We start from the raw sequence: 26,581 nt of genomic DNA on the forward strand, positions 1-26,581 counted from the left end.
AAATACACCCAAACCTCTACCTGCTAATCTGCCAACATCCCACTGTTGTCGGTTGTTCTAATTTTCAATTCTTCATGCTTTTATCTAAACATTGTCTGTAGCTCTCTATATTGTTAGCCTCTGCTAGCTCATGTCTTGCACCTTCTTCGAAAAATAGTCCCCTGAGAGTCTTTGCTACAAGTGCCTCAGTAATGGACTGTAAAATTAGATACCAGCTCCCTGGGGAGATGGCAAAGAAGAAGTCTTCCTCCCTCTGCTAGCATTACACTAATCACCTTACTATAGATTTTCTAAGGAAGGGAACAAGCAAATATATGAATATACAGAGTGCTGAGGTCCATGGGTTTGCTCAATTAGCATCATTTAATTGATGGGGACACAGAGGTTCTGACTAAGCAACCTGCCTAATGCTAGACACTTGGGGCCAAAACCACTTCAGAGTTGACTTTCCATTTTCACAGTGGTCAGGGCTTTTGGAAACAAAAGGAAAATACCCAGTCAATATTGGTCATATTCACTTCCCATACTCTCCCTGTCCCCAGATGACTCATGCCTTTTCCCCATTGGATGTTCAGTGAGCTCAATCTCTCTCATTTATGCATTCAGTTAATATTTTTTGAGTATCTACTGTTATCAGACTCTATAAAGGTGCTGGGGAGACTGGGGTGAGTCGTGGCCATTCCCTGTCCCTACAAAAATGAGAGAAGCTCAGGGTTCCATGAGGCAGCGTTGGCCAGGGACTATTTTTTGCAGATGTAGTGGTTAAGCTGAAACCTGAAGGGGGTGACCAGGAGAGAGGAAGGGAAAACTTAATTCCAGAACAAAGAAACAAATAACCTGAAAGGAGAGAATAAACAAGTGGTCAGGTAACAGAATCCTCACAGCCTTTCTGTCTGCCAACCTCAGCGTTTCTGGGGACTGAGTCTGGGTTCCAAGAGGTGGGGAGACCTCTAGGCTTATGTGTCATGTTTACCACCTGAAGTTTGGACTTTAAGGTCCTGCCTGTGACCCCTGGGCCTGGAGAGTGGGATTGGATCTAGAATGAATCACGAGGGCTGCCTTTACCCCTCTGGCCATAAGTCCAGAGCGGTCGTGAGCGGTACACGTGTTTACAGGAACATTGCTGCTTTAATCAAAATAAGAAGAACGTTGAGCTCCAGTGGAGGAAAAAATAAAATCTTACAACACAGATGACTTTTAAAATATTCTCTCTTTTAAAATTATTCTCCCCCTTGCACATTCGTGGTATGACTATACTTGGTCCTCTCCTGTTGGTGGACATTTAGATTGCCTTCATTATTTACCTGTACACATGGTGATGCATTTAACTTTCTGTACACGTCAGGTGACTATGTATTGACTAGGCTCAGTTGATTAAGCCACTGCCTTCAGCTCAGGTCATGATCTCAGGGTCCTGGGATTGAGTCCTACGTTGGGTTCCTTGCTCAGCAGGGAGCCTGCTTCTCTCTGTGCCTCTGCCTGCCCCTCTGCCTGCTTGTGCTCGCTCTCTCTTTCTCTCTCTCTCTCTGATAAATAAATAAATAAATAAAATCCTTAAAAAATATATTCTTTCAAGCCCCCAGTATTTATCACGATAGAAAGAACACCCATGCAACTCACCCCCTGCTTAAGAAAGGAAGCATTGCATGAGTGACCCAAGTCTGGATACCCTTCTCCATGAGTTTCCTCCTCAGATGTAGCTACTAATCTGAATTCAATGTTACTCCACATATCATTTTAGCCTTTGCTATGTTTAGTTACCCATTAGCAATGCATGGCCTAGTTTTGCAAGCTTTGACTTTTTGCAAAATTGGAATCGTATTTTAGCAGTTCATTTGTAGTTTCTTTCTTTCTTTCTTTTTTTTTTTAAGATTTTATTTATTTTTTTGACAGAGATCACAAGTAGGCAGAGGTGGGCAGAGAGAGAGAGAGGGAAGCAGGCTCCCTGCTGAGCAGAGAGCCCGATGCGGGGCTCGATCCCAGGACCCTAGGATCATGACCTGAGCTGAAGGCAGAGGCTTTAACCCACTGAGCCACCAGGTGCCCCTGTAGTTTCTTTCTTGATGACAGAGTGGTGAATGTTGCTTTGGAGATTTGCTCGAGTCCATAGTGTTCTGGCTCATTTATTCTTTTCCTTGCACATTCGTGGTATGACTATACTTGGTCCTCTCCTGTTGGTGGACATTTAGGTTGCCTTCATTATTTACCTGTACACATGGTGATGCATTTAACTTTCTGTACAGGTCAGGTGACTACATATTGACTAGAAGAACCTCAGATTGAAAACTGGCACTGTTTTTAGCTGCAAAACCCTTCAGAGGTGGACATATTTGGGAAATAGCAACACAGAGCTTACAGTTTGAACTTTTCTGATGAAGTTCAATCTCACATGGTGAAAATTGAAAGAGTGCCATGACCCCCCTGATGGTCCATGAGTAGTGATTGCTTCTCAGGAGCCCTGGACTGAAACACGTCCTTTTTCATTTTATGATCCTTTTGGCAAGAAAAGGTGTACAAAGAGGAACACAGGAACAAAAAGGCTCTACTCACCAAAGCCTCGAAAAGAGCCTAGATTAACCTGCTACTCCAGATCTCTCCAGAAAGGGTCTCCTCTGAGTTTGATGCAACCCCAACCCAATGGAGGGGAGGGCAGAGAAGAAATAATCTAACAAAGAGGGAGAAGACAGAGGGAAGAGAAGTCCCAGAGATTACAATAGAGGTTCTTCCAGAGCAAGCAGCATCGTGTCCCAAAAGATGGTCTTCAGGGCGTATTAATCTGGCTGACCATCCAGCCTGAACCTAACCAAGAACTCTCCTCCAGAGCAGGGTGGGGAATAATCTGGAGCCCACTCTAGAATTTAGTTGTGCTGCCCAAGCTTTCCTGAATGTTCTTGGTTTCCTATTCATCCCGGTGGGTTCGGTTTCCAGATTCTTGCTCAACCAGAGCTGTTCCTGGCCCTCTCCCAAGAGGAGATCAGTAAAATAAATAGGAAGCCCACCTACATCTCCATAAAATCTCTTCTCAAATCCTTATAACTGTCATTTCTTATCCCAAATATTGTAGGGGTCTCCAGACTGCTTCTGCTTCTGCCCTGGGCCTAGTACAGTCTATTTTTTTTTTTTTTTCAAAGATGTTGTTTATTTGTTTGGCAGAGAGAGACACAGTGAGAGAGGGAACACAAGAAGGGAGAGGGGGAGGGAGAAGCAGGCTTCGCCCTGAGCTGGGAGCTAGATGCCGGGTTCGATCCCAGGACCCTGAGATCATGACCTGAGCTGAAGGCAGAAGCTCAACACTTGAGCCACCCAGGCACCCCACTATAGTCTATTATTAAAACAGCCACCAGAGTGCTTTTTTCAAAACATGAGTCCCAAAATGTACCTTCTCTTCCTCATTACCTACTATATGTATCTTCTTACTACCAATCTGAGTGAAAACTAAGTTCAGATAATGGCTGATAGGTCGCGGTCAGTTACTGCTCTTCCTCCTGTCCTGTTGCCCTCCTCCTTGTTCATTCTGCTCCAGACACTCTGGCAAGCTTGGTGTTTCTGAGTCATCTTGTGCGCGGTCTTGCCCCAGGACCCTTGCACTTGCTGTTTCGCTCACAGCTTGCTCTCTCATTGACTTCAGATCTGTGCTTAAATGTCACCTGTTTATTTTTTGAGCCTTTCTTGACCACACTATTTAAAATATCTCCTTCATGGCACCCCTGGAATATCCAATCCCTCTTTGGTTTGGATTTTTTCCATTCCATCTGAAGACTGTATATTCTATTCTATTCTATATATTCATAGTTACTGTTTGTCTCCTGCTTTGAGAATGTGACCTCCCGAAGAGCATGGATTTTTCCCACTCTGTTCACTGTTGTATCCCAGCACTGGGACAGTGTTTGGCACATGGAAGGTGCTTGATTGAATGAATTATTGAAAGCTCCTGTTTACTTCAGACCAATGATTTGGGACATTCTTTGTGAATGTCTTTGATTTGCCCTCAGAAACCTCTGGAATAGGTCAGAACATAACTCTTTCAAGTTTATTCTAAGACAACAGCCTGGAGTGGTCCAGAAGCTCTCCTTTTCCAGCCTCATCCCATCTGAAAATATCTTCAACTTTTCCTTCTCCTTTTTGAAACATGTTTTCAGGAAAGAAGCTGAGAAAAATTTAGATAATAAAGGGTGAAAGAACTCATCAAACATAATGCATTTTGCCTCCCAGGGAAAAGTATATCCATACCAAGCTGAGAGAAGCAAAGTATCATAAGTCCTTATTGGGTATCTATCAATGAAGCCAAAATGGTGTGAGGTGCTTTTTCTCTTTATCTTACTGAGCTACCAGGTAACACTATTGTCTTTATTTTAAACATAAATAAATAAGAGTTCAGGATGACCAGCTAATGCGTACAGAGGTGATGAGCAGCAGAATCAGAAGTTGAACTCAGAGTAGTTTCCAAAGCCTATCTTTCCTCTGTTACACCATTCTCCTTTTCTTGAGGAATGAAATGGAAGAAGAATGAACCCCAAACTTGAAGAGATCCACAAGGGCAAGTCCATTGTTCACCATTGGGAATTCTGTGTATCTGCAGTTTTATTCACTACTGACCAAGACCCCTGTAGAAAGGTTTTTCTTAAGGATGGGAACAGGAAAGGATTTCTGGCCAATTCCTTTTTTTTTTTTTTAAGATTTTATTTATTTATTTGACAGAGAGACAGAGAGAGATCACAAGTAGGCAGAGGCAGGCAGAGGGGCGAGGGTAAGAAGGATCTCTGCTGAGCAGAGAGCCCAATGTGGGGCTCAACCCCAGGACCCTGAGATCATGACCTGAGCTGAAGGCAGAGGCTTAACCAACTGAGCCACCCAGGCACCCCTTGGCCAATCCTTATTAAAAGAGGCTTTTCATTTCAGTTTATTTTTCTCTGAGTCCCTACACTCTCTGCTCAAGAGTCCTAATTAATTAAGGTGTTACACCGTTATTTTTTATGTGTAGATTGGCTATGGGACAAATCATGAAATTGTCCTCAAACTGTTTAGCTTTAAACTTTTCTTGCCTCCACTCAGATGTCCATGTCAATAACAGAAAGAGTTCTTTCTTTGTCCCTCACCCAAAAATATGGTGAGTGTATGTGGGTCCGTTTGTATACCTACCCAGACCCCTTGCTTAAAAATAAAAGTTCATTTACTAAAAGGTAACTATGATCATAATCAGGTTTGAAGGTTGATTTCTAAAGTCTCTCTTAGCAACCAAGATTATTGGTATCTGAGCTGGAAAAACTCCAATAAGCAAATTGCATGCCAAACTTGAGAATTAATTTTCAATAAATTGATTCAAATGGGAAAGAAATAGCTTAGAGAGTTTGGCGGAGTGTTCTTAGCCAAAAACTTCACTCACATTTAAAAGATATATTTTTCTTTTCATTATATGTGTAATATTGTAAGTCTTTTGACAAATAAATAGAAGTTGTACATAATCTCATAATAACTCATTTTGATGCATTTTATTCTAGTCTTCTTTCATTCTTTCTTTCCTTCTCTCTTTCTTCCTTTTTTTTTTTTTTTTTTGACCTGGGCATAGTTTTTTAAAACATGTTATAATTATCACATACTTAAATTAATCAATTAATCATAAGTATTTTCCCAAGTGGTTATCATTGTAACCATTTAAAAAGCAATGTTAATTTTTCTTTGTAAAAGTGTAAGTGTTGTTTTTAGAAAAGTTGAACTGTGATGAAAAAAATAGAAAGAAACAAAAATCATCTTTAGGCCCATTGTCTATAGACTACTACTGTTAACATATTTTAGAGTGATTACTGATACTGCTTTAAGCATTTTTTTTTTAAAGATATTATTTACTGGGACCCTGGGTGGCTCAGTCAGTTAAGAGTCTGCCTTCAGCTCCAGTCATGATTCCAGGGTCCTGGGATTGAGTCTTGCATGGGGCTCCCTTGCTCAGCGAGGATCTTTCTTCTTCCTCTTCCTGCTGCTCCCCCTGCTTGTGCTCTCTCTTTCTCTGACCGAGTAAATAAATAAAATCTTTAATTTTAATTATATGTGATATATAATTATATTATACATAATACCATTGTATATCATATGTAATTACATTATATATAATTTATATTTATATATATAAATAAAATATTTTATTTATTTATTTGGTCAGAGAGAGAGAGCAAAAGAGAGAGACCATGAGTTGAGTGAGGGGTTTGGGGCAGAGAAAGTTTCTTTTTTTAATTGAAGTATAATTGACATACAACAGTCTATCAGTTTCCAATGTACATCATAGTGATTTGATATTTTTATACATTACAAAATTATCTCCACCATAAGTCTAGTTACCATCTGTCACCATACAAAGTTATTACAATAATACTGACTAATTCCCCATGCTGTACATTACATGCCCATGACTTATTATTTTGTAATTAGAAGCTTCCAACCTGTTAATACCCTTCACTTATTTCTCCTGTCCCCCAATTGGAAGCTTCTAACTTTCTAAACATTTTGTATCATATTGATTGATTTGTGAATGTTACCTGCTTTTCAAAAGCGGCATAATCTCCACTGAGTGATTCCACTATAATTTTCTTAATTGTTTCCCTATTGTGGGGAGTTTGGTTAGGTTATGAATTTTGGTGAATTTTTTTCCCATAAGTTTGATCTCCAGCCTTATAAAAACTGAGTCATGGGGTCTATGTTGTTTTATGGCTATTCCTAAAGTGAGAGTCTTCTCTCTGGAAGTGCTTTTGCGGAGGGCGGAAGTTTGGTGTTGAACACAACAGCCTATAGTCGGTCTTCAAGCCCTTTCTCCGGCTCCCACCTTTGCTACCCCTTCCATCACCTGCTCTATTCTTGCAAACAAGCATGCCAGAGGTGTCCACTCTTGGTTCTCAACTTTGCTGTATTTTCTGCTTTACACAAGGCAGGAACAGGTAATCTCTTCTTTTAAACTTTCAACCTGGGCAAATAGTAGGTGGATCTTCTCTTTCTTTCTAAGCCAAGAAGGGTGACCTTGCTCTTTGCTTTGTTTAGGGAGTTACCTCTGTTTGTCTGGAAAGCTCCAGAGCAACCGTTATCTCTGGTCTTCCCTCCTCCACACACAGACTCTCTTTCTCTAGGTGGGACCCTCACATTGGGCTTCCTGGCTGGATTCTCTTAAGCTGGTGCCCACAAACAATGGCTCTATCATGTGCCCTCCGATCATGAGGAAGAAAGTACAGTAAGAGTACATGTTTGGGGTTACTTATTGGTTTGCCATACCCAGAACTTTTTATCTTTGTGCTTTGCACACTAGTAATAATAATGATAAAAACTGGTATTTGCAGAATTCTCATGATATCCCTGGCAGGAAGGCAGGGTGAGTCAGAACACCAATGACTCTCCAGCCACTTCTGGAAAAGCATCATTATCTCTGATTTCATATTTTACAACTTCCTTAACCTACTCAAAGCCTTTTTAGAAAGGCCACGGAACATAATTCTAAACTGTGAGGTGATAATCAAAACAAAAAGTGTCATCATTGTAATTCTCCATGTTTTCTCTTCAACCACATGCCTTTAACCATCAAGGATAAAGTTATACCTCCTGGGGCACCTGGGTGGCTCAGTTGGTTAAGTGTCCTACTCTTGATTTTGGCTCAGGTCTTGATCCTCAGGGTCATGAGATTGAGTCCCGCATCAGGCTCCACGCTGGTGTGGAGCTAGCTTGGGATTTTCTCTCTCCCTTACCCTCTGCCTCCCCACACTCCCCTGCAAAAAATATACTTCCTGAAGTACAAGATAGATGAATTTCATTTTTTGGAATTATAGAATCAATCAAGTAAGTTTTTTTTTTATTTTATTCATTTAAATGTTTGGGATAACTCCTATTATTTATTTGTTTTAAGAAAATGTAGAGCATATTCCTTGGTTTTCTTCACAAAGGAGGACAGTCCGTCAATGAAATCAGACTTTTCAGAGTAAGAAGCAGATGACTACCATGCATTTAAATTTGAGGATCAGGTTACATAAATGACTTTTTCTTTTTCATGACAAAACTGATAATAGCTAAAACATGATAGCCAAAGACATGGAAGTTGAGTAGCTTTAGTGATTATTGTTTTAATAAAACCCATATGTACATGAATGTTCCCTTCTCAATGAAGCCTCATGTACCCACCTTATTTAGTTCTACAGTTTGTCCTCACTTCCCCTGCCCCCCCACCCCCAAGACTGCCTAGCCCCTTCACCATGCTCGGCTTGGTGTTCCCCCCCTTGGGCTTTTTCATTACAATCATTATAATACATAAATACATAATAATAATTAATATAATACATAATAATATATAATAATAAATATAAATATTATAAATAATATAAAATATAAATAATAAATAATAATATAATACATAAATCAGTTAGTTATAGTTTATGTTTGTTATTTGTCTCCCTCAATTTAAATGTAAGCTTTATAAGGGAAACTATCTTGGTCTGTTTCGCTCACTAATATATACCAACCCCCTGGAAGGTTGGTCAGTACCTGGGAGGTACTACCTACATTTGTTGTATAACCTGAATGAAAGTTAATTATATAAAAATATGAATGATAGTCATACTACCATTTTTATACTAGCTAATTTTTACTGAGCATTTACCATGTACCTGGAGTTATACAAACACATGTCAACCAATGCTCCCAACACATTTATGAGGCAGGTATCATTAATACTGCTAAATTACAGATGGAAAAACTGAGCATTAGAAACATGAAAGCAAATTGTCTAATCTTACAATCTATATGAGAACTCTGATTTAAATCCAATTAGCCTGATTCCTGGGGATCCTATTTAAGCTGGGCAATGTTGCTTCTGTATTATTAATTTACTGAGATATTATCATTGAGATTCCAGGGGATTTCATTTGGGAAGGAGGTTTTCCCTATGAATACATTTTTTGCCAACTTCTGCCCTAGACATTTGAACCAAACCAAAATCCTAGGTTTGCAGCTCTAAGCCTTTAGCAGATTTCTGTAGCATTTGCACTTTCCCCTCCACCTTTTATTACTTGGTTTTGCACAGAGAAGTAAACAACTCTTGTTACTTTAAGGACTTTCTTCTACTCTTATATATAAAAAAAGTCCTGTTCTTTCTCTCTCTGCATTTTTTTGTGTTGCGTGTTTTGCTCTGGTTATGTGTGTGTGTGTGTGTGTGTGTTTAAGCAGGTTACAGCCTCAACCTGGGGCTTGAACTCACGACCCTCAGATCAAGAGCTGAGCTGAAATAAAGAGCTGGAAGCTTAACCAACCACCCAGGCCCCCCTCTAGTTGTGTGTGTTTAGTCTGTATTAATTCCAGTGACTGTCCCCTTCACACTCCCACTTCTCTTTTCTAGGAGAATGATATAAACCTGACCCACATCGAATCCAGACCTTCACGCCTAAAGAAAGATGAATATGAATTTTTTACCTATCTGGATAAACGTAGCATGCCTGTCCTAGCAAACATCATCAAGATTTTGAGGCATGACATCGGTGCCACTGTCCATGAGCTTTCTCGGGATAAGACAAAAGACACAGGTAAGGAACAGAGGGATTTTGCAACACAAGCAACTTTTCATTCTCTTCAAAAAGTACTGGCAAAAGTAGTGTCTATTCTTGTAGACCACTGCAGGGGACTAAGCTGGAGGAAGTATGTTAGGGACCTAAAGGAGTACCTCGCATTTTAGACATTTAATAAATGTGCTTTTTTTTTTCACTTCCTTAAGATAACTGTTCCTTATATTAGTAATTTTCTTTCTCTTGCTGCAGTTTTATATATTCTAAATTTTAGCAAACATGAATAAAGCTGTTATGAACATTCATGTACAGGTTTTTGTGTGGATATGAGTTTTTAACTCATTTGGGTAAATACTTAGTAGTGTGATTGCTGAAATGAACTGTTTTCTTTTTTCCTCAATAATCAAAACACTTTGTTCTACTATTAAAGTTTTGTTTTTTGTTTTTTTTTTTTTTTTTTTTGGCCAGAACAGTGAAGACTGGGACCTAAGAGAATTTCAAACTCTGTAGCAGAAAGTAACATTTTAATTGGCAGAGATGCCTTAAAATGAGAGAAGACCCACCTCTTTCTACAGACCATTGAAACATTTTCTAAAAGATACCTGCAAAGCCTTCCTAGGCGATCTCTCCTCTCTTCCTCCCCTTCTCTTCCTGTGGCTGCTACCAAGACGGGGAAGTTTATTCCCGGATTCTGCCCCTGCAGAGCATAGAAAGCCAAGCCCACGGGCTCAGGTCACTGAAGGGCAGGCACTTGGAATTCCTTTTGAGACTAACCGTATTTGCCTTCCTTCCTTTCCATCTCCCGAACTGCTTTGCTGATGAACGCCTTCTCTTGCTTTTCCGGCCACCTGCTCCCCACAGGAGCTGCAGGCCCTCAGGACAAAGGGCCTGCCGGATCCTGGGGCAAACTCTGCCCCTGCTTGGAGCAGGTGGAGGCTGGGCCAGCTGGGGTCCTGGGGTAGGAAATCGAAGCAATTGACGAGCAAGGCAGGCAGCTCCTTGGGGAGCCAGGGAAGACACATGTAGATCAACTGAAGGGCGGGCAGCCTGAACTGGAGGCTCAGAAAAGAAGTTCTTAATGGAACCGTGCAAGAATAGTTAGAAGTCCAGACTCCAGAGCCAAGGTGCATTACACTTGGTGTAACTTTGGGCAAATGACTGACGTTCACAATCTCCCACTGTATCAAATGAGGGGTAACAAAAGTCGGCCTCGTAGGATTAATGAAATAATACCGGTGGAGCATCGAGAACCTCGCAGATGGTGATTAAGGGTTTAATATATGTTCTCTATTCTTACCATCACCTTCACTGTTATTATAAATCATGACCCCAGCACAGGAGCCATGAAAAGCCAGCCTGTACACAACCAACTTTTTAAGAGATTCTGAGAACTGCCAAATGACCTCAGAGGTCATTCAGCCCAACAGACCCCTTAATTTTTCATTGTAAAAGACTGAGGCCATGACTTGCCTGAAGGCACAGAGTGAATTCTGTATGGTTACGGGTAAGCCTGCGTCATGCACCACTCTGCACCAGGCATCGTGATAGGGGCTGGGGGTAGAAAGGCTCAACACTCAACATTCTGAAGATGCTCACTGGCTGACAAGGGTGAGGAGACACCCAGGTGAATAGCCCAGGGGCAGGTGTTGTGATGAGAGCAGGTGATGGAATCTGGCAGGGGGTTGACCTTTGAACTGGGTTGACATATGACCTAGTGAAGACAACCCTGGTAAGACAAACCCTTGAAAACAACACGTGTCTCATTTCATTTATTCATGTGGTTGATCGTCCCAGCCCTTATAGGCTCCCCCCATCTGGCATAGTTTCCTGACCCCAGTGTCCATGGAACAGAACAGTTGTTCAGGGTGCTAATGGTGCTAAAACAACACAGTCTTGCCCCAGCAGAGCGGGGTGGCTCTTTGGGTTTCTTGGTTTTGTGACCTGGAGTCTGGGCCCAGAAACAGATCCTTTTAGGGAAAACAGCCATCCCTTTGCAGAGCTGTTCTTTTTCATGGTACTCAGTGTGAGAATGATTAGAGGAAGAATATCATTATGGTAGATCTGAACCTTTGGTTCTTTCACTCGACAAAAATGCCCTTTCTTTTGAGGGGCTCAGATATCAGGAGTGAGTTTGACAGAAGGTTGAAGTGGGAGAGCTGAACCCCTCGAATCAATTAGGCTAAACCACTTTCCACTCTGGTTTTTAAACCATTCAAAAGGACATGTGGGTGATAGAAAATGAAAGTTTCCAGTTTCTTAATTGCTAAAGTTCCCCACCCAAAACAGCTTAAGGGAAGGTTAATTATGGTGACATGTTAAAGAAATCCCAACCTTCTAAAATGCCTCCTGGAGAAGCTGATGTGACTTTAATAGGATTTTAATCCAGAGAGTCTTTTGAATACTTGAGGTCTATTCTCTTGCTACCCTCTCTCCTGATGACCTCAAATCCTTCTTCAACCCAACATGAAAGAGCATTAATATCTTCTATCGATCAATCTACTAATCCTTTTACCTTTCCCTTTGAGTCTTCTGCATGACATTACGTTTAGAGGAGGATGGAAAATTCCTACATGGAGGCAGATTGCAGCCAGGAGAAGCAGACGGACGGACTGAGTTGGCTAGACAGAGGTATAGGATTATCACCTTTTGAGAAATTTATCCGATTGGAATTATTTTTCCAAGAGCAAATGGACATCTGGTGGATTTTGTTCAAGCTGTGGTAATTATAAGAGTCTGTGGTGGAGGCAAAGGGAGTCCACACTGCCAGTATGACCACATTTTCTGTGGGGGAGTGGGAGGGCTACTTATCTATTTTTTCATCTATCTATTTATCTGTTTACCTGTCTGTCTGTTTGTCTGTGTTTCTCTCTGTTTGGCCTGGGGGCACTTGTAGTTTTGTCTTTTTTTCTTTTCTTTTTAAAAAATATTTTATTTATTTATTTGACAGAGATCACAAGTAGGCAGAGAGGCAGGCAGAGGGAGAGGGAGAAGCAGGCTCCCTGCTGAACAGAGAGCCCCATTCAGGGCTTGATCCCAGGATCCTGAGATCATGACCTGGACCGAAGGCAGAGGCTTTAACCCACTGAGCCATCCAGGTGCTCCAGTTTTTTTTGTCTTTTTTATTGGATCAATTTCTGAAGCAGTGATTTAAGGGAAATAGTTACTGTGAGAAGACAAGAGCAACATCATGACATTCATTCCTTCCCCCTTACACACCCCTGCCTGCTTCCAGCCCAGCAGTCCAGCCCCCTTGCTGTTCCAGTAGGGCTGCCCTGATGGGCAGGGCCTGGATAAGGCTGCAGTCTCAGATCAGTTGTTGGGGGAGGAAGACTAGAATTCCTTGAAGATTGTGGGCAAGATGGAACATATACCTGTGCATGCATATTTTTAAAGAGCGATTTTCAAAGGGATCATGGTTCCCAAGGAGTTGAAGACCCTTAGAGAGAAGCTGCTTAGGGCTGTAGGGGTTTCCAGATGGCTGAGGGGACGGGTTCCCCGTTCCTATCGCCCGTGCCCACTTTTCCTCTCTCCCTGCCTCTGTTGTTCTGTGCTGCCGTCTTCCCTTTGTCCTCTTCATGGTTCCAAACCTACTCCTGTGCATTTCACTTTGCCCCAAGGGCACCTCTCAGGGCTGAAGATGCTTGTTTGTGGCCCTGGGCCTGCAGGAGACCAAGGATATGCATGTTTGTAAAAACACACAGGATTGACAGCTTTTTTCAGTCCGCCTGGATGCTTGCTGGGTGCGATTGATGTCATAAGTCATGACAGCTGGGCGTGAGACTTTTGCTTCAGCAGAATGCTGCATTGATACGAGCAGACCCACAGCGAAGAGGATAAACCAAAGCAAGGGGTGTGTACCAAGCCCGGAGCTGGAAGCAGAGCTGGTATTGTTGGTCTGGGGCTCGCTCCCTTGCAGTCTGTTAGAGGCAGCTCAACTCACTGGCAAGGGAAGATCCAAGGCTAACGTTATTTCTAGAGCCCACTCCATTTGCCAGGTCGCAGGGCTTCAAGCTAAGGAAGATCATAAATTTATAAGCGGTCTCTTATTTGCAGGCCCAATCCCATGTTTTCAAAGTTCTTTTCTATTGGGTTGTTTTGTTTAAGCTTTGCAACAGCCAACTCAGATTGCTGGAGCGAGAAGATAACGGTATTCCCATCTTCAGTATTAGGAAAGGAGACACAGTGCTCCTTTGGAACAATGAAGTTTCTGCCGTCCATGCGGTCCTTCAGGTTTACCCTGTTAAATACGTTTTCTCTGTGTGACAGGTGTGATTGGAGGTGATAAGAGAATATGAAATGATTGTAACAATGTCAATTTGCCATTCATGTTGCATTGAGGGAGCACCATAGTGACGCAGAAAAAAACAGGAATTTAGAGTCAAGAATTAGCACTTGGATTCCTCTTCTGTGAACCGCCAGCTCGATTTGAATCCCATCTGACCACCTGACAGCTGGGTGACCTCCTTATCTCTTGTTTCTCCCATGTGAAATAGAGCTAAGACCAACTCGGCCACTTTCTAGGGCTTATGGGGAAGATCATGCAAGATACTCTGAAGGTTATGGTGTTTGATGGCTTGAGATTGCTTGAGTTGAATAGCCCTTGAACTTACACATCCTTAATCCTCAGTAGGGAGGGACTCTATAATCCACAACACCAGCCAACTATTAGGTTATTTGACACCACCAGCTGTGTAGGTATGGAGAGTGACTAAGCTAATCTATAAGGAGTTGGTGACAGCCACACCCTCACTGGGTCCAACCTTACCTGGCAACTGGGGACCCAGCTTCATGTGTAGGACGATGTGAGGGGTGCTGGGAATGACCTGTCACTTCTAAATCTTACTTCCTGTGAATATGCTTTTGATGCATACCCTTATCAGCTTGTCCATGTCTTGTATTAGCAGTAGTACTGGTCTAAGAGATAGAAGGCCAGCTTCTCATGTAGGTTCCTTCCTTCTTCCTCCCTTGCTTCTCACTTCCTTCTTTCTTTTCTTCTCCTCTTCCTTACCATTCTGGCAACACCGATGACCCAAACCAGTATCCTCTTTTTGTTGTTGTTGTTGTTTTCATTCTCTTTGAAATTTTTGTAGCATTGAACCATGGATTAATCATTTATTTATAGCAGTTAGCCATGGATTAATGGTTTAATCCATGATACCCCTGGAAATCACTCTTTCCTTAGTATTTTATAAATTATGTGGTTCTTACTTATTAAAATCCTGACTCTTGAGGGTTTCTTTCTTTTTCTTTTACTACTCCCTCTCAAAGACCACAGTCAGCTTTGTCACTTTCTTCTCTTTCATCCACATCTATGTTCTTTTTTTTTTTTTTTTTTTTTTTTTATACAGCTCAAAGGCCTCATGTTTATTACCAAACCAACCCACTGGTGCAGAGCTATAGTAACAGAAAAATCTTTCGCTGATAAATGGTATCTATTGGCCAGGCAGAAAGGTGTTTACAGGGTGATGGAATAGAACACATGATCCTCAAGTAGCTTAATTAAATACGTGGTGCCAATTAGGTGTGTCATCGCGTGATGTGGGATGCCTTAGAGACCCAGCTTGGTTCTCCTCCAGTGCCTCCTCTTGGAGTTGTACCTGATTTTATTACCAGTTTTCATCCGAATCCACTGGGGAATGGGACGATTCTGCTTTTGTTTCTTGGCCAGGAATCGCTTGATCCTGAAAGTCTTGTGAGAAGACATGGGCAATTAACAGCGCGCAGCATACCCACATCTATGTTCTAATTCAGTTAAACATTCATTTGTGTAACTTAACAATCATGGGGTACCCATTCAGTGTCAGCCACAAGATAAGGATGCAGTAGGGAAAAAAACCAAACATGGTGCCTAGACCCTCACGTGTCTTATAATTGAGTAGGTAGTTTCTATGTGGCATGATACACGCAGGAATAGGAAAGCATGGGTCGCAACAGGAGCACCTAGGAGGTGCACTGAAGCCAGTGTTGGGCATGATAGTGAGAAGGGAGAGACAGGGTATGCAAGAGCCTTTTAATGTATTCTGTTTGTCTTCAGGTAGATCGTCCATAACTCCAGTTGTAAGTGGCTGGTACTCAGACTGAGTGACAATGTAAGCTTTCAGAAACCAGAACTTGGTATCTGGGGATATAGTGGGCAACTTGCCAGTAGATGTCTATAAGATACGTGACATCTTCACAAGGATATTGGGAGGATAGTTCCAGTTTAGGATGGTGGTTGGAATAAAGGATGCTGTGGGTCATTCTTTTATTTTTTTCATGATATTATTCATGATTTCACACATATCCATTCATTCTTTCCACCATCAATTTATTGCAGCATACTTTTACCTCTTTTCTTCATGCTAAGGCCCTTTCGTTTGTCTGGTTTTCATTGTATTTTAACATGTGGATGAAGAGATCAAATGCTTTGCCTTTCGCATCACTGATAAAAGCGAGCCCTGAACCCACCACTCCTCTGCTCTGTCCAGAAGGAGGAAGGAACTAGCTTGACACCAACAGCCAGAATTTGGTTCACCTGTTCTTGCCAAGACCTTCTTGAGGGACCTTCCTTCTCTCTTCCTTCTCCTTCTCTTCCTTCTTCTTCTCTCTTAAAAGAGAGAAATAAAACTGCTAAAAGCCTCCAACCTGCACGTTGTTGGCACACTACCCTTCTCCTTTGGGGGGAGCTGTTGGGATCAGCACACCAACGCTTCTCCAGGAGGCTGGAGGCCATTGCTTCAGAGGAGACATCCAGGAGGCTGGAAAGAGGGAGTGAGAACACCCTTCTATTCTGGGCCCAGGAAAGAAGGATTTATTGCCCTCCCTGAGACAGGCTGGAGGCAGAAGTCTGGGGCAAGTCTGGGTGCCTTGCTGGCTAGCCCCTGGGGCTGGTGGAAGTCTGCTGGAGGGAGAGGGTTCATGGGACTCAGCCTGCACCTTAAACTGCTATAAATTTAACGGGCCTTCTCTGACCCATTGATCAGGAAGCAGGCTCCGCCAGGCCTGTGGGGGCCTTTTACACAGGAGCACTCCTAAGCTAGCCACCCCTCGGCGTCCGGGCTGAGCAGTTGACCCCGACTTAATGAGACCACGACGTGGGTGTCCAGGGTCAGTTGTCCTGCAGACTGCTTCCCTTGGAGCCAAATCAATATTTATTAATGATCTGTCCCCCTTCACTGCCTCTGGCTTCACAGAGGGCCTCTGTTGCACCAGCTTGCCCAAGTCATTCATTAACGCCAAGCCCAGCGGCCCGTGAGGCGGTCGAGGGGCCCAGAGAAGCCAGCCCACCGCGGAGATATTTGCAAAGGTCATTAATGAGCTAATCTGATTTAACTTTTCAAGACGAAGGCCTGGGTCGCCGGGGTCAGTCTCTCTTCCCAGCACTGTGCCAGGGTGGGGGAGAGGCCCACCACTGCCACTGAAGAAGAGAAAGGAAACGTGAAGTTTCTACCCCTAAACCAGGGAGGCTTGGGAAGGGAGATAGAGATGGAAGGAAGATGGGGAGGACCCGGAGCTCCCCTAGGGATTTTCTTCAAGCACTTTAAATTCCTGCTTTAGTGTGTGACCTCCTTTCTGTCTCCAGGTAGGAGATCAGGAATCTAAAATCAACCCCCCTGCTGCCCCCTCACCTTATGCTAAGCCCAATGGAGTAGATCTTCAGAATCCTCATTTCACAGTAAGTGCAGTGATCTTAACAAGTCCCTTCTCCCTTCAAGCCTCAGTTTGCTCATCAGAAAAACAGAAATAATGTCCACCCGCTAGCATCGCTTTGAGAATTAAACCGGTAGAAATAATACCCTTACCATAGTATCTGGCGCATGCTAAACTCGCAAAAAATTAACTTCAAAGGAAAAAAAAAATAGCTCTAACTTTTGCTGGGAAAATTAGAAGATCCCAGGTTCATAGGTACGAGCTCTGACCCTGCCACCAGTGGCCTCTGAGACCCTACTTAACCAGAGAAGTGTTTCTGGGTTTTCTTTGTGAGGTTCACGTGTAAAGATGGGAGATCGACTTACTGTGCACGGGTCCGTCGCTCGCACCCTAACCAAAGAAGCAGGCCAGGGATCGGCCGCCTCCCCCATTTCACAGAGGAGAAGCTAGAGCCTCAGGAATCAAGTCACTTGCTCAGAGTCACAGAGTTTGTGGGTGGGAGAGATGAAACTTGAACACAGACCTGCCGGCTTCAGGCCCAGGATGTGCACACACTTTGCACAGGGTAAGGTGTAAGCTTTACAGCTGGGCCTGCAACCAGTCCACTTTCCCTGGAGCTGCTCCGTCTCGCCAACTCTTGGGCTGGGTGCATCTTCAACTGCAGATGAAGGGCCCCTGCTTCTACAGGACACCTGCTCCATCAAGGGTCGGGAGGCAAGAAGGACTGGCGTCTACCAGCTGTAGGCTTCTGCTGCTCTCTGAAGACTAGCCATCTGTCTGTCCTGGTGGGGTTCCAGCCTTCATCTCCTCCATTTTACCCCAGTCTTCCCTTCTGTCTCCTGCCCCGGGGACTTCAAGCTCTGGCATCACACAGGAGACTAATGGTCTTACAGGTACATAAAAACAAATACAGATACGTAGATATAGGGGCATGCAGTACTTCGGCCTCTCTGAACTTTGAGACACATGCCTACCTGCATAAATAAATATGTATGATATACGTATATAAATGTATGTGTAGTATTGGAAGAAATAAATATGATAGGCTCTAAAACAAAGTGTAGGCTTCATACAAAAAGGCAAAGGCTTGTTCCTGTTTTGTCTGGGGTCCTCTGTAGTCTCCTTTCTTCCTTTAGTGCTTGGTCACTTCATGTGCTTCATTCATGGCCACATTGAGAAAGTGAACCATGTCAGGACCTTGCTTCTCCCATCCCCAACAACCAGAACTTGCCTCTCTTGGGTCTCATTTCTTTAAGCCTTGCCTTGCTCTCCACGGTGATGCTGGTGAACTCCATCTCTTAGTTGTGAGCCTGGCCTGAGTCTTCCTTCTACCCCAGATGACACATAGGCATTACACAGTGTCCTCTGGGAGATGATGCTTTAGCCTCAGGTGAGGTCTGGGGAGGGGACAGGTGAATAGATCCAAAGGTAGGGTTGCTGCCTGGGAAAAGTGTGTACCAGGATTGTCACCCCTTGTCATTTGGCCTTCTACAATGATAGTAATGATAATAATGGAACCAATTACTTAAAAAGCACTTGTTGTGTGCCACACATGGTTCTAAGCACTACTCACGCATTAGCTCATTTACTCCTCACATACTCTGAAGGCCATAATATGATTATAGTCATTTTACTAGTGTGGGACACTGGAGGATAGAGGTTAAGTAATTTTCCTGAAGTCCCAAAGTTATCAAGTAATAGAGGCAAGATTTGGACCCAAGCGATTTGGCTCTGAAATCCGTATAATTAGCCACGAAGCTTCGCCACTTCTCTAGCCTAGCTGTGTTCTGGGTCTTTTCTGGTTGGTGACAAGGCTCCAAAACTACCAGAGTTCCCTGGACAGGGGTTAGTGCCCCCACGGTCTTGCAGTGCTGCCTGGGGGTCCCTCATAGTCTCTGTGACAAGGACTAGGGGCTTGGTGGGCTGCTCCCACATTTGTCTCCTCAAGACTCAAATACTTTGAGGTTTTGCAATCTTCTCATATTCTTTGATTTTTTTTTTTTTCTTTTCTTTCCTGGGTTTGTCTGAACTAACCCTTTGATCCATCTAGTGTTCTCCCTTTAGAGGAGCTAAAAAAACCAGAAAAACACCCAGAGCTGAAAATATGCTGATTCTGCTGCCCTCTGGCGTTCAGCGGGGAGACGGCCACACATACACCTCTGAATCCCATATCTGTGGAGCAGAACCTTGTTCCTTCTGGAGAGGAGAGAGAGAAAGGGGAGGAGCAATGCATTTTGTGCTCAGTATTCCCAGAAGCAAGCAAGATGGGCATCCTGAATGAACTAGAAGCACATCTTTCACATGCCCTCTGGCCAGCCTCAGCCCTTCACAGCATTCTGGTAGGGCTCAAAAATACAAAACCCAAAAAGGATTACAGTAACAAGTGAATCCCATACCCCAAGTAGTATAGAAGGGGGGAAACTGAGGCTCAAGATTTGAAAGCCTGTTAGTCTCGGACCTTAACTGTGAACGGGCTTCTGACTGCAGTCTCCCTTCTCTCCTCTTCCTCCTCCTCCTCTTCTTCCTCCCTTTCCTCCCTCCCCCTCCTTCTCTTCTTCCTCTTCCTGCTTTTTCTTTCTTTTTATCACCATCATTAAATTCTTCATCACCCTCATGGTTAATACAGAAAAGCATTTACTGAGAAACACGTACTGTGCTAAGATAGATCACATTTGCTATAGTATTTAACTCATGCAAAAATGAAGGAATATAGAAAGATGATTCTAATCTACATTGTAGATAAAACACTAAGGCTCTAAGAGATAAAATACTTGCTCAATTACACAACAAAATAAGCAGCGGACTTTCTAGTCTTGCCTGAAGGCTTCCTTCTCTGCTTGCTAAGCTAAGGGCAGAGTTAACAAAAATTCCCTGGAGCTTACTAGTGAACCATAACTGTGTTTACTATGTTCCAGTACTGTTCTCAGTGAACACAACTATTAACTGGTTTAACCTCGTATTGTTCCATCAAGTAGTACTGCATTGTGCTATCATTAGTCCCATTTTTACAGTTAGGGAGACCGAGGCACAAAGAGGTTTCATAATTTCTTCTGGGCGTCACAGATAAGAAGTACAGAGACAGCATTCCAGCCAATAGGTGGCCAGCTCTGTTGCACTGGGTCTTGAAGATTGCCAGACTGACTCTCTCTGAGACAAACAGGGAGACAGTTCTGGATGAAAGACAGATCCTGACTATCCCAGGTCCCCTTGAACTATGGCGAGGCAGTGTCAGGGTGCCAAGACCCTCCCTCTGGGATCTGGAATCACAGGATGATATATGAAATAATATCTCCCTCACTTTCCATATCCTTACACTGTTTTCTTTTTCCAGAATGTGCTGGCAGGGGCACCTGGGTGGCTCAGTCAGTTAAGCATCTGCCTTTGGCTCAAGTCATGATCTCAGGGTCGTGGGATGGAGTTTCACATCAGGAACCTTGCTCAGCAGAGCGCCTGTTCTCCCTCTGCCTGCTGCTTCCACTGCTTATACTCTCTTTCTCTCTGACAAATAAGTTTTTAAAAAAATTTAAAAAAAAAGAATGTCCTGGCACTTTATCTATTTAAATGTATTTATTTTTACTTTCTGGCCACCCACCCCCACTAGAATGTAAGCACCACGGCGGTGAAGACTCCTTCAATGTCTAGTGCCCTAGTCATAGGTGCTGAACACTTATTTATGGAATCTTTTTCGACAAGATGAAGAGTGCCCCAGGTCAGAGGTGGGGGCAGCAAGACAAGGCTGGCTTGCCCTGTCTCTGGGGGCAACTGTGACTTCTGGGATTGTGGATGATTCTCAGGCAAGAGAGAAAAGGAGTGAGTGGGGAAGGGGAGCCCTGGAAGAGAAGTATGGGATGGTGACATTCTGGGGAAGCCGGAATGGTCTCAGAGGGGATCCTGGGCCCTGGATGACTACAGTAGATGTCCTTTCTCAAGTCCTTCCAAACCCGGGTAAGAAATAGCCCCCATTTTCAGTGCTGACTACAGAGATCCATTGTACAAGGCAAAGCAGTGGACTCAAGAAGAAAGAAAAGCCTGGAGAAACATTGTGGAGATAAAGTGGGAAGCCAGGTGCCATGCTAGGTGAAGAGTCTGGTGCGGAGTCATCTCAGACTCCAAAGTCTAACAGTTGGGGCCCAGGAGGTGTATGAAGAGACTTATCTTCCTTGTTCCTCCATATCCCCATCTACGAAATGGGAATAATAATAACACCCAGCTCCTGGGGTTGCTATGTGGAGTGGGTGAGGGGGAAAATATAATATGAGAGGGCGGCGCCTGTCAGCAAGCCAGTGCTAGATAAGTCTTAGCTGGATACAGCTGCAAGGTCTGTTCCTGTGACTCTGACCACAGAGAGCCAACCTGGAGAAGTGGGCTGGGCTTTAGGGGCATGGAGCCTCTAGGTGGGAGACAGCAAGAACACTCAGGCAGTCAGGCTCCAGAGCCCAGCTAACAACGTACTCTAACTCCCCAGAGTGGCAGGATGGATTCATGGTCACAGTGGAAACCACTAGGTCATCCAGGCCTGAGTTTGAATCCTGACTCCTCTGTTTCCTAGCAGAGGAAGCCCTGTATCTGGGTTTGCCACCTAACCTCTCTGTACTTCAGCTTCCACGTTTGTGATCTGGGGACACCAATAGTACCTACGTCGCAGGTTAAATATTTAGAACTGCACTCAGTGTTACTTTTTATCATTCACGTATGGGTAGACAGTTTTGCACCTTACGGCTGTGGAAACAAGGCTCTAAATGGCCCTCTGTTAATGCTGTTGGAGTAAGCATCTCATTTTTGTGGAAGGTGGCTGATTTCTTGCCTGCCTCTTCTATGTTGAAATCACAAATAGCGCTTCCCCAGTTCGGCCACTAGATGGCAAGCGTGTGCTTTCCCGCCCTACTTGGCGGGGCCAGAATCCGAAAATACCTGCCTGAGATGGGAAGCTTCCTTCTATGGGCAAAACATTGGGTTGTGCCCTTTGCCTACATTCTCACTTACTCCTCTCAGTAATAGGCAGATTAAAACCGATATTCCACTAATATGGTAAGCACGGTGGCTGACACGTGGTAAGGCCCCCCAAACATCTGCTACTCTTCCTGTTATTGTGGCTGTTATTCCCATATGTATAGTTAAGACTGAGGCCCAGAGAGCAAAAGTAGGTAGATGCAGCCCGGATTTCAAGTCAGACCTTACCGACTCCAAGTTCAGCATATTTTCCCCTAAACTTCATTGCAGGGGAAGCACTGGATGCCTTGGCCTCCCTTCCCAGCCCCCCACCCCCCTCCCCTGTCTCCTTAGGCTCCATGAGTTTTTCAGGAGCTCTCACTTTCTTACTTTCTGTGTGGCTGTCCACGAGTTCTTTAGACTTTCAGGGCTGCAGTTTTTCATCCGTGCAATAGAGGTCCTAATGCCTTCCTTATTTTGGAGATACTTCGGAAATCAGAAACAGCAACTAGACCAGAGTTGGTGCTCCGGGGATGGTAGTTACTTTTGTGAATGCCGTACAAGTTAGCAATAACCAGACTTCATTCCTTCCTTCCTTCCTCCATTGCTTCTTGCCCCCGACCCCCATGCCTTCCCTCCCCTCTGGGCACATGAACTACAATACACTCATGGTTTCTGCCTTCATGGACCTTATAGTCCAGAATGTCTTAGTCTCTGTTAATTCCTGGGACAATTCCACCCCCACCCCCCACGTGTCTTCTTCCCCACAGACCACATAGCTCAGGTCTCATCTCCTTCCCCACTATGTTACTCCAAAAGTAAGCCTGCAGGTTCGTTAGGTGCTACAAGATACTGTCAAATCCTAAGCTTCCTGACTCCACTCTGTTTCATCCATGACTTTCAAATTGGCTTGGGCATCAAAAGATTCTGCCAGGATGATGTCTGGGAATATTTGGGAGGGCTATATTTGATAGAAAGATAGGGTCTCATGGGCTCATCCTTGTATAAAAGAGAACAGCTCTGGTTTTATCTGATGTACATTCTGGGATTACATACTACTAAAGAAATACTCTGCTACTAAAGAAAATCTTCAAAAACCATCCCACTAGACTAGGTAAATTTTGAGATAATTCAGGAAATCTTCAGGAAAGAGAATATGTCTGGCAAGATATTTTAAAATTCTTTTCTGAGGTGTTAAGTGAAATAAACCAGACAGAGGAAGACAAATAATGCATGGTATCCCTTATATAAGGAACCTAAAAAAAAAAAAAAAAAGTACCAATCTTACAGAAACAAACAGTAGGTAAATGATTGCCAGGGGCTGGGGGCTGGCAAAAAGAGGGGGAGGCTGGTAAAAGGATATATTTTAGCTAAAAGGTGAGTAAGCTCTGAGGATCTAGGGTAAGACATGGTGACCGTTGGCGATAACACTATATTATATAATTGAAATTTGCTAACAGATTAGAACTTAAATGTTTTTACTAACTGCCAAAGATAAATATGTGTGTGTTAATTAACTAGATGGGGAAATGCTTTCATATTGTGTACCTGTATCAAATCACAATGATGTGCTCTTTAAATATTTTATCATTTTATTTATCAGGTATACCTCAACAAAACTGAAAGTTTTTAAAAAATTAGTTTCCAAGGAACATTTGAATAAATAGGGGGTTATAGGGGGCCCTACGTGCCCCCCACCCCCAGTGGTTTGTCTAACTGGGGCTGATCCATGCTTCTGTCTTTGCTGAGACCTTTGGCCATGTCCTGCCGATCTTCCACTCAGGATTTTGCCCTTTCTGTTTCAGTGCCCTGGTTCCCAAGAACCATCCAAGAGCTTGACAGATTTGCCAATCAGATTCTCAGCTATGGAGCAGAGCTGGATGCAGACCATCCTGTAAGTCCCCCATGTTGGTGCCCCTTCCCACGAGACCCTTCCAGTCCTCCCCTCCCTAACCCTACTCCACTCCCTGATCCCCAGCAACGTGTCTTCATTTGTTTGCTTGTAGGACAGACATTTGCAGGCTCTCTTCTTATACAGCATCACTGCCATAGTTATGGTTGTTATTATTATTGGTGCAAATATAGATTGGCCTCTGGAAACTATTGTTTATATGTATACATGTGTATGTATGTATGCACACATACACAAACACACTCATATAAGTAAATCTTCTTTCTTTCGGTTTTCATACAACTGTACAGGTTTAAGTCAGGAGCTTGAGACACAGTAACCCACTAACAACTCTGCCAGGTATAGAAGGGCAGTGGTGACATTGGACTTGGATCCTAAAACCTGAGAAGAAGCTGAGGGAACAGTATTGTGCAAAAGTTGAGTGTCCTGAAAGTATCTGGAATATTTTGAAATGCAGAATATTTTGAAATGACTGGCTGCTGCATTAGGTGTGAGGGCCAGATTTTAAAAGGTCTGATGCGGGGGGGGCAGTCCCTGGGTGGCATGGTCGGTTAAGTATCTGCTCTTGTTTTTAGCTCAGGTCAGGATCTCAGGGTCACGATCTCAAAGGCAAGAGATCAAGCCCTGCGTCCAGCCCTGCACTAGGCTTCGATCTGAGCTCAGCAAGAAGTCTGCTAAAGTTTCTCTCTGTTCCTCCCTGTGCTTGTTCTCTTTCTCTCAAATGCATAAATAAATCTTTTAAAAAAGTAATAAAAAGAAAAGTAAAGTTCCGATGTACCAGACAAAGTACTCAAACCATGTCCTGTGTCTGGTGGGCAGGGGAGCAGGTCCCCCACTGGTTTCTGAAAAGACCAGGGTGAGGGAACTTAATCACTATTTTTTTTAAAGATTTTAATTATTTATTTGATAGACAGAGAGAGATCACAAGTAGGCAGAGAGGCAGGCAGAGAGAGAGGGGGAAGCAGGCTCCCCCGCTGAACAGAGAGCCCGATGTGGGGCTCTATCCCAGGACCCTGAGATCATGACCTGAGCTGAAGGCAGAGGCTTAAACCACTGAGCCACCCAGGTGCCCCTAATCACTATTTTTTGTGGGGTGGAGGATTCCGGGGAGAAGCAGGACTCGGGCCAGGGCCAGGTCTGCCTTCCTCCTTAGGTGAAAAGGGCCACTATCATATAGCCCATCACTTACTTTTTGTCCAGGCAAATGGCTTCTTAATCTTTAAAGGACTTGGAAGCTGTTTTCATTTACAGTGGTTTAGCGTAACTCAGTGAGAGTGTCTACATTTCATCTGGAGTCTGTTTCTTACATCTCTGTGGGTCTTTACAGTTGTGTAAGTTGTGAACTTGATCTTCACAAAGGTTCTTTGCAGTAAGCAAAGCAGATGTTCCCATTTTACTGATAGTTTCGCTGAGGCCCAGTGAGAGTACATGACTTTTCTAAAGTCCTGTGTTAATCTTTGGGCCTTAAGACTCTTAACCCAGTGCTCACAGAGCCAGAAGTCAAATGTCCAGCCAGTGGCAGAAATTCCAGAGCTTTCTCAGAGACAAAGAGAGAGTTATTTCTGGAGTAGGCTGGTTTTAAAAATATGAACACATGTTGCTTATTCTCATTCAAATTGTCAATCCCTTATAGTGGACTTTAAAATACAGAGGAGCATGAGGAAGGGAAAGAAGATAATCCATGATTCCAGTTATTTCTCTTTTCCTCTTGGTGGTATTCTGCATTTCTTTTTTTTACTATGAGAAACCATTTTATTAACAGAAACAAAGTTGAATTCCCTCCTGACACCCAGATGTCAAATAGGGGGGGGGGGGAATCACCTATTCTCACACTGTCCTGAAATAATAGGTGTTAATTTTGGTATGTTCCTTCCTCCTCCTCATGTCTTTCCCCTGCCTCTCCTTCTATTATTTAGACACTAATATGAATGATTAAATTATGTATATCACAAAATTATTATATACAATTTTGTATGCATTGCCGTAACTTCCTAAGCAGACCCCAATGGCAAACATGTTTCTAGTCTCCCTATTACAGTAGTTATCTGGCCTGCGCATCTTGGCGAGGATGTCCCATAGCTTCCTTGATTCTCACTTGTGAAACTATTTAGCTCGGGCTAGGAATCATATTTCAGTATCGTATGTGTGTGTGTGTATATATATTTATCTATATACACCTTAGTACCTTTCCCCTGAAAAACTAAGGGTGAGGTTGGAGGATTTTCATGCCAATTCAAGGCTGTATCATTCCTGGGGATGGTACAGCCTTCTCCTGGGGGGCCGTAGACGTGCTCTGGGACAGGCCCCAGATCCCTTTCCACAGGCCTTTGGCTGTGGGCCTTGGGAGCAAAGTGTCTGCAAAGAGATCATTCCTCTGGAAAAAATCATCTGGCCACTTGACCCAGCCCATGGAATTGGCCCATCAGAGTGTTTCCTCCTCATACCAGTCTCTAGGCCTCCTGGCCTGACCCAAGACCCTTCCTTTGGCCACACTTGCTGCTCGCTGGGGGCAGAGAGGAAAGAGGGAAGAGGTCACAGACGCGGACATTTCCCTCCTCTTATTCTTGTGTCCCCTCACGCAGATGAGCTG

At 43.6% G+C, this 26,581-nt stretch overlaps 2 protein-coding genes across 2 annotated transcripts in view; one reads left to right on the forward strand and one right to left on the reverse strand.

The window, feature by feature from the left end:
* The window catches only part of PAH (phenylalanine hydroxylase), a 73,816-nt gene that overhangs the window by 11,251 nt on the left and 35,984 nt on the right, over positions 1 to 26,581 (forward strand). Inside the window, exons 3-4 of the mRNA XM_082739126.1 lie at positions 9,359 to 9,542; positions 23,885 to 23,973. Of these exons, the coding sequence (XP_082595252.1) occupies positions 9,359 to 9,542; positions 23,885 to 23,973 (273 nt within the window). The remainder of the gene's footprint in view (positions 1 to 9,358; positions 9,543 to 23,884; positions 23,974 to 26,581) is intronic.
* LOC309868940 (large ribosomal subunit protein eL39) lies at positions 14,871 to 15,266 on the reverse strand. Its single transcript, XM_082739155.1, has one exon. The coding sequence runs from the start codon at positions 15,223 to 15,225 to the stop codon at positions 15,070 to 15,072; it is 156 nt and encodes a 51-aa protein (XP_082595281.1). The 5' UTR covers positions 15,226 to 15,266; the 3' UTR covers positions 14,871 to 15,069.

This window comes from Mustela nivalis (assembly GCF_964662115.1).
Source record: "Mustela nivalis genome assembly, chromosome: 7".
Classification (NCBI taxonomy): Eukaryota; Metazoa; Chordata; class Mammalia; order Carnivora; family Mustelidae; genus Mustela; species Mustela nivalis.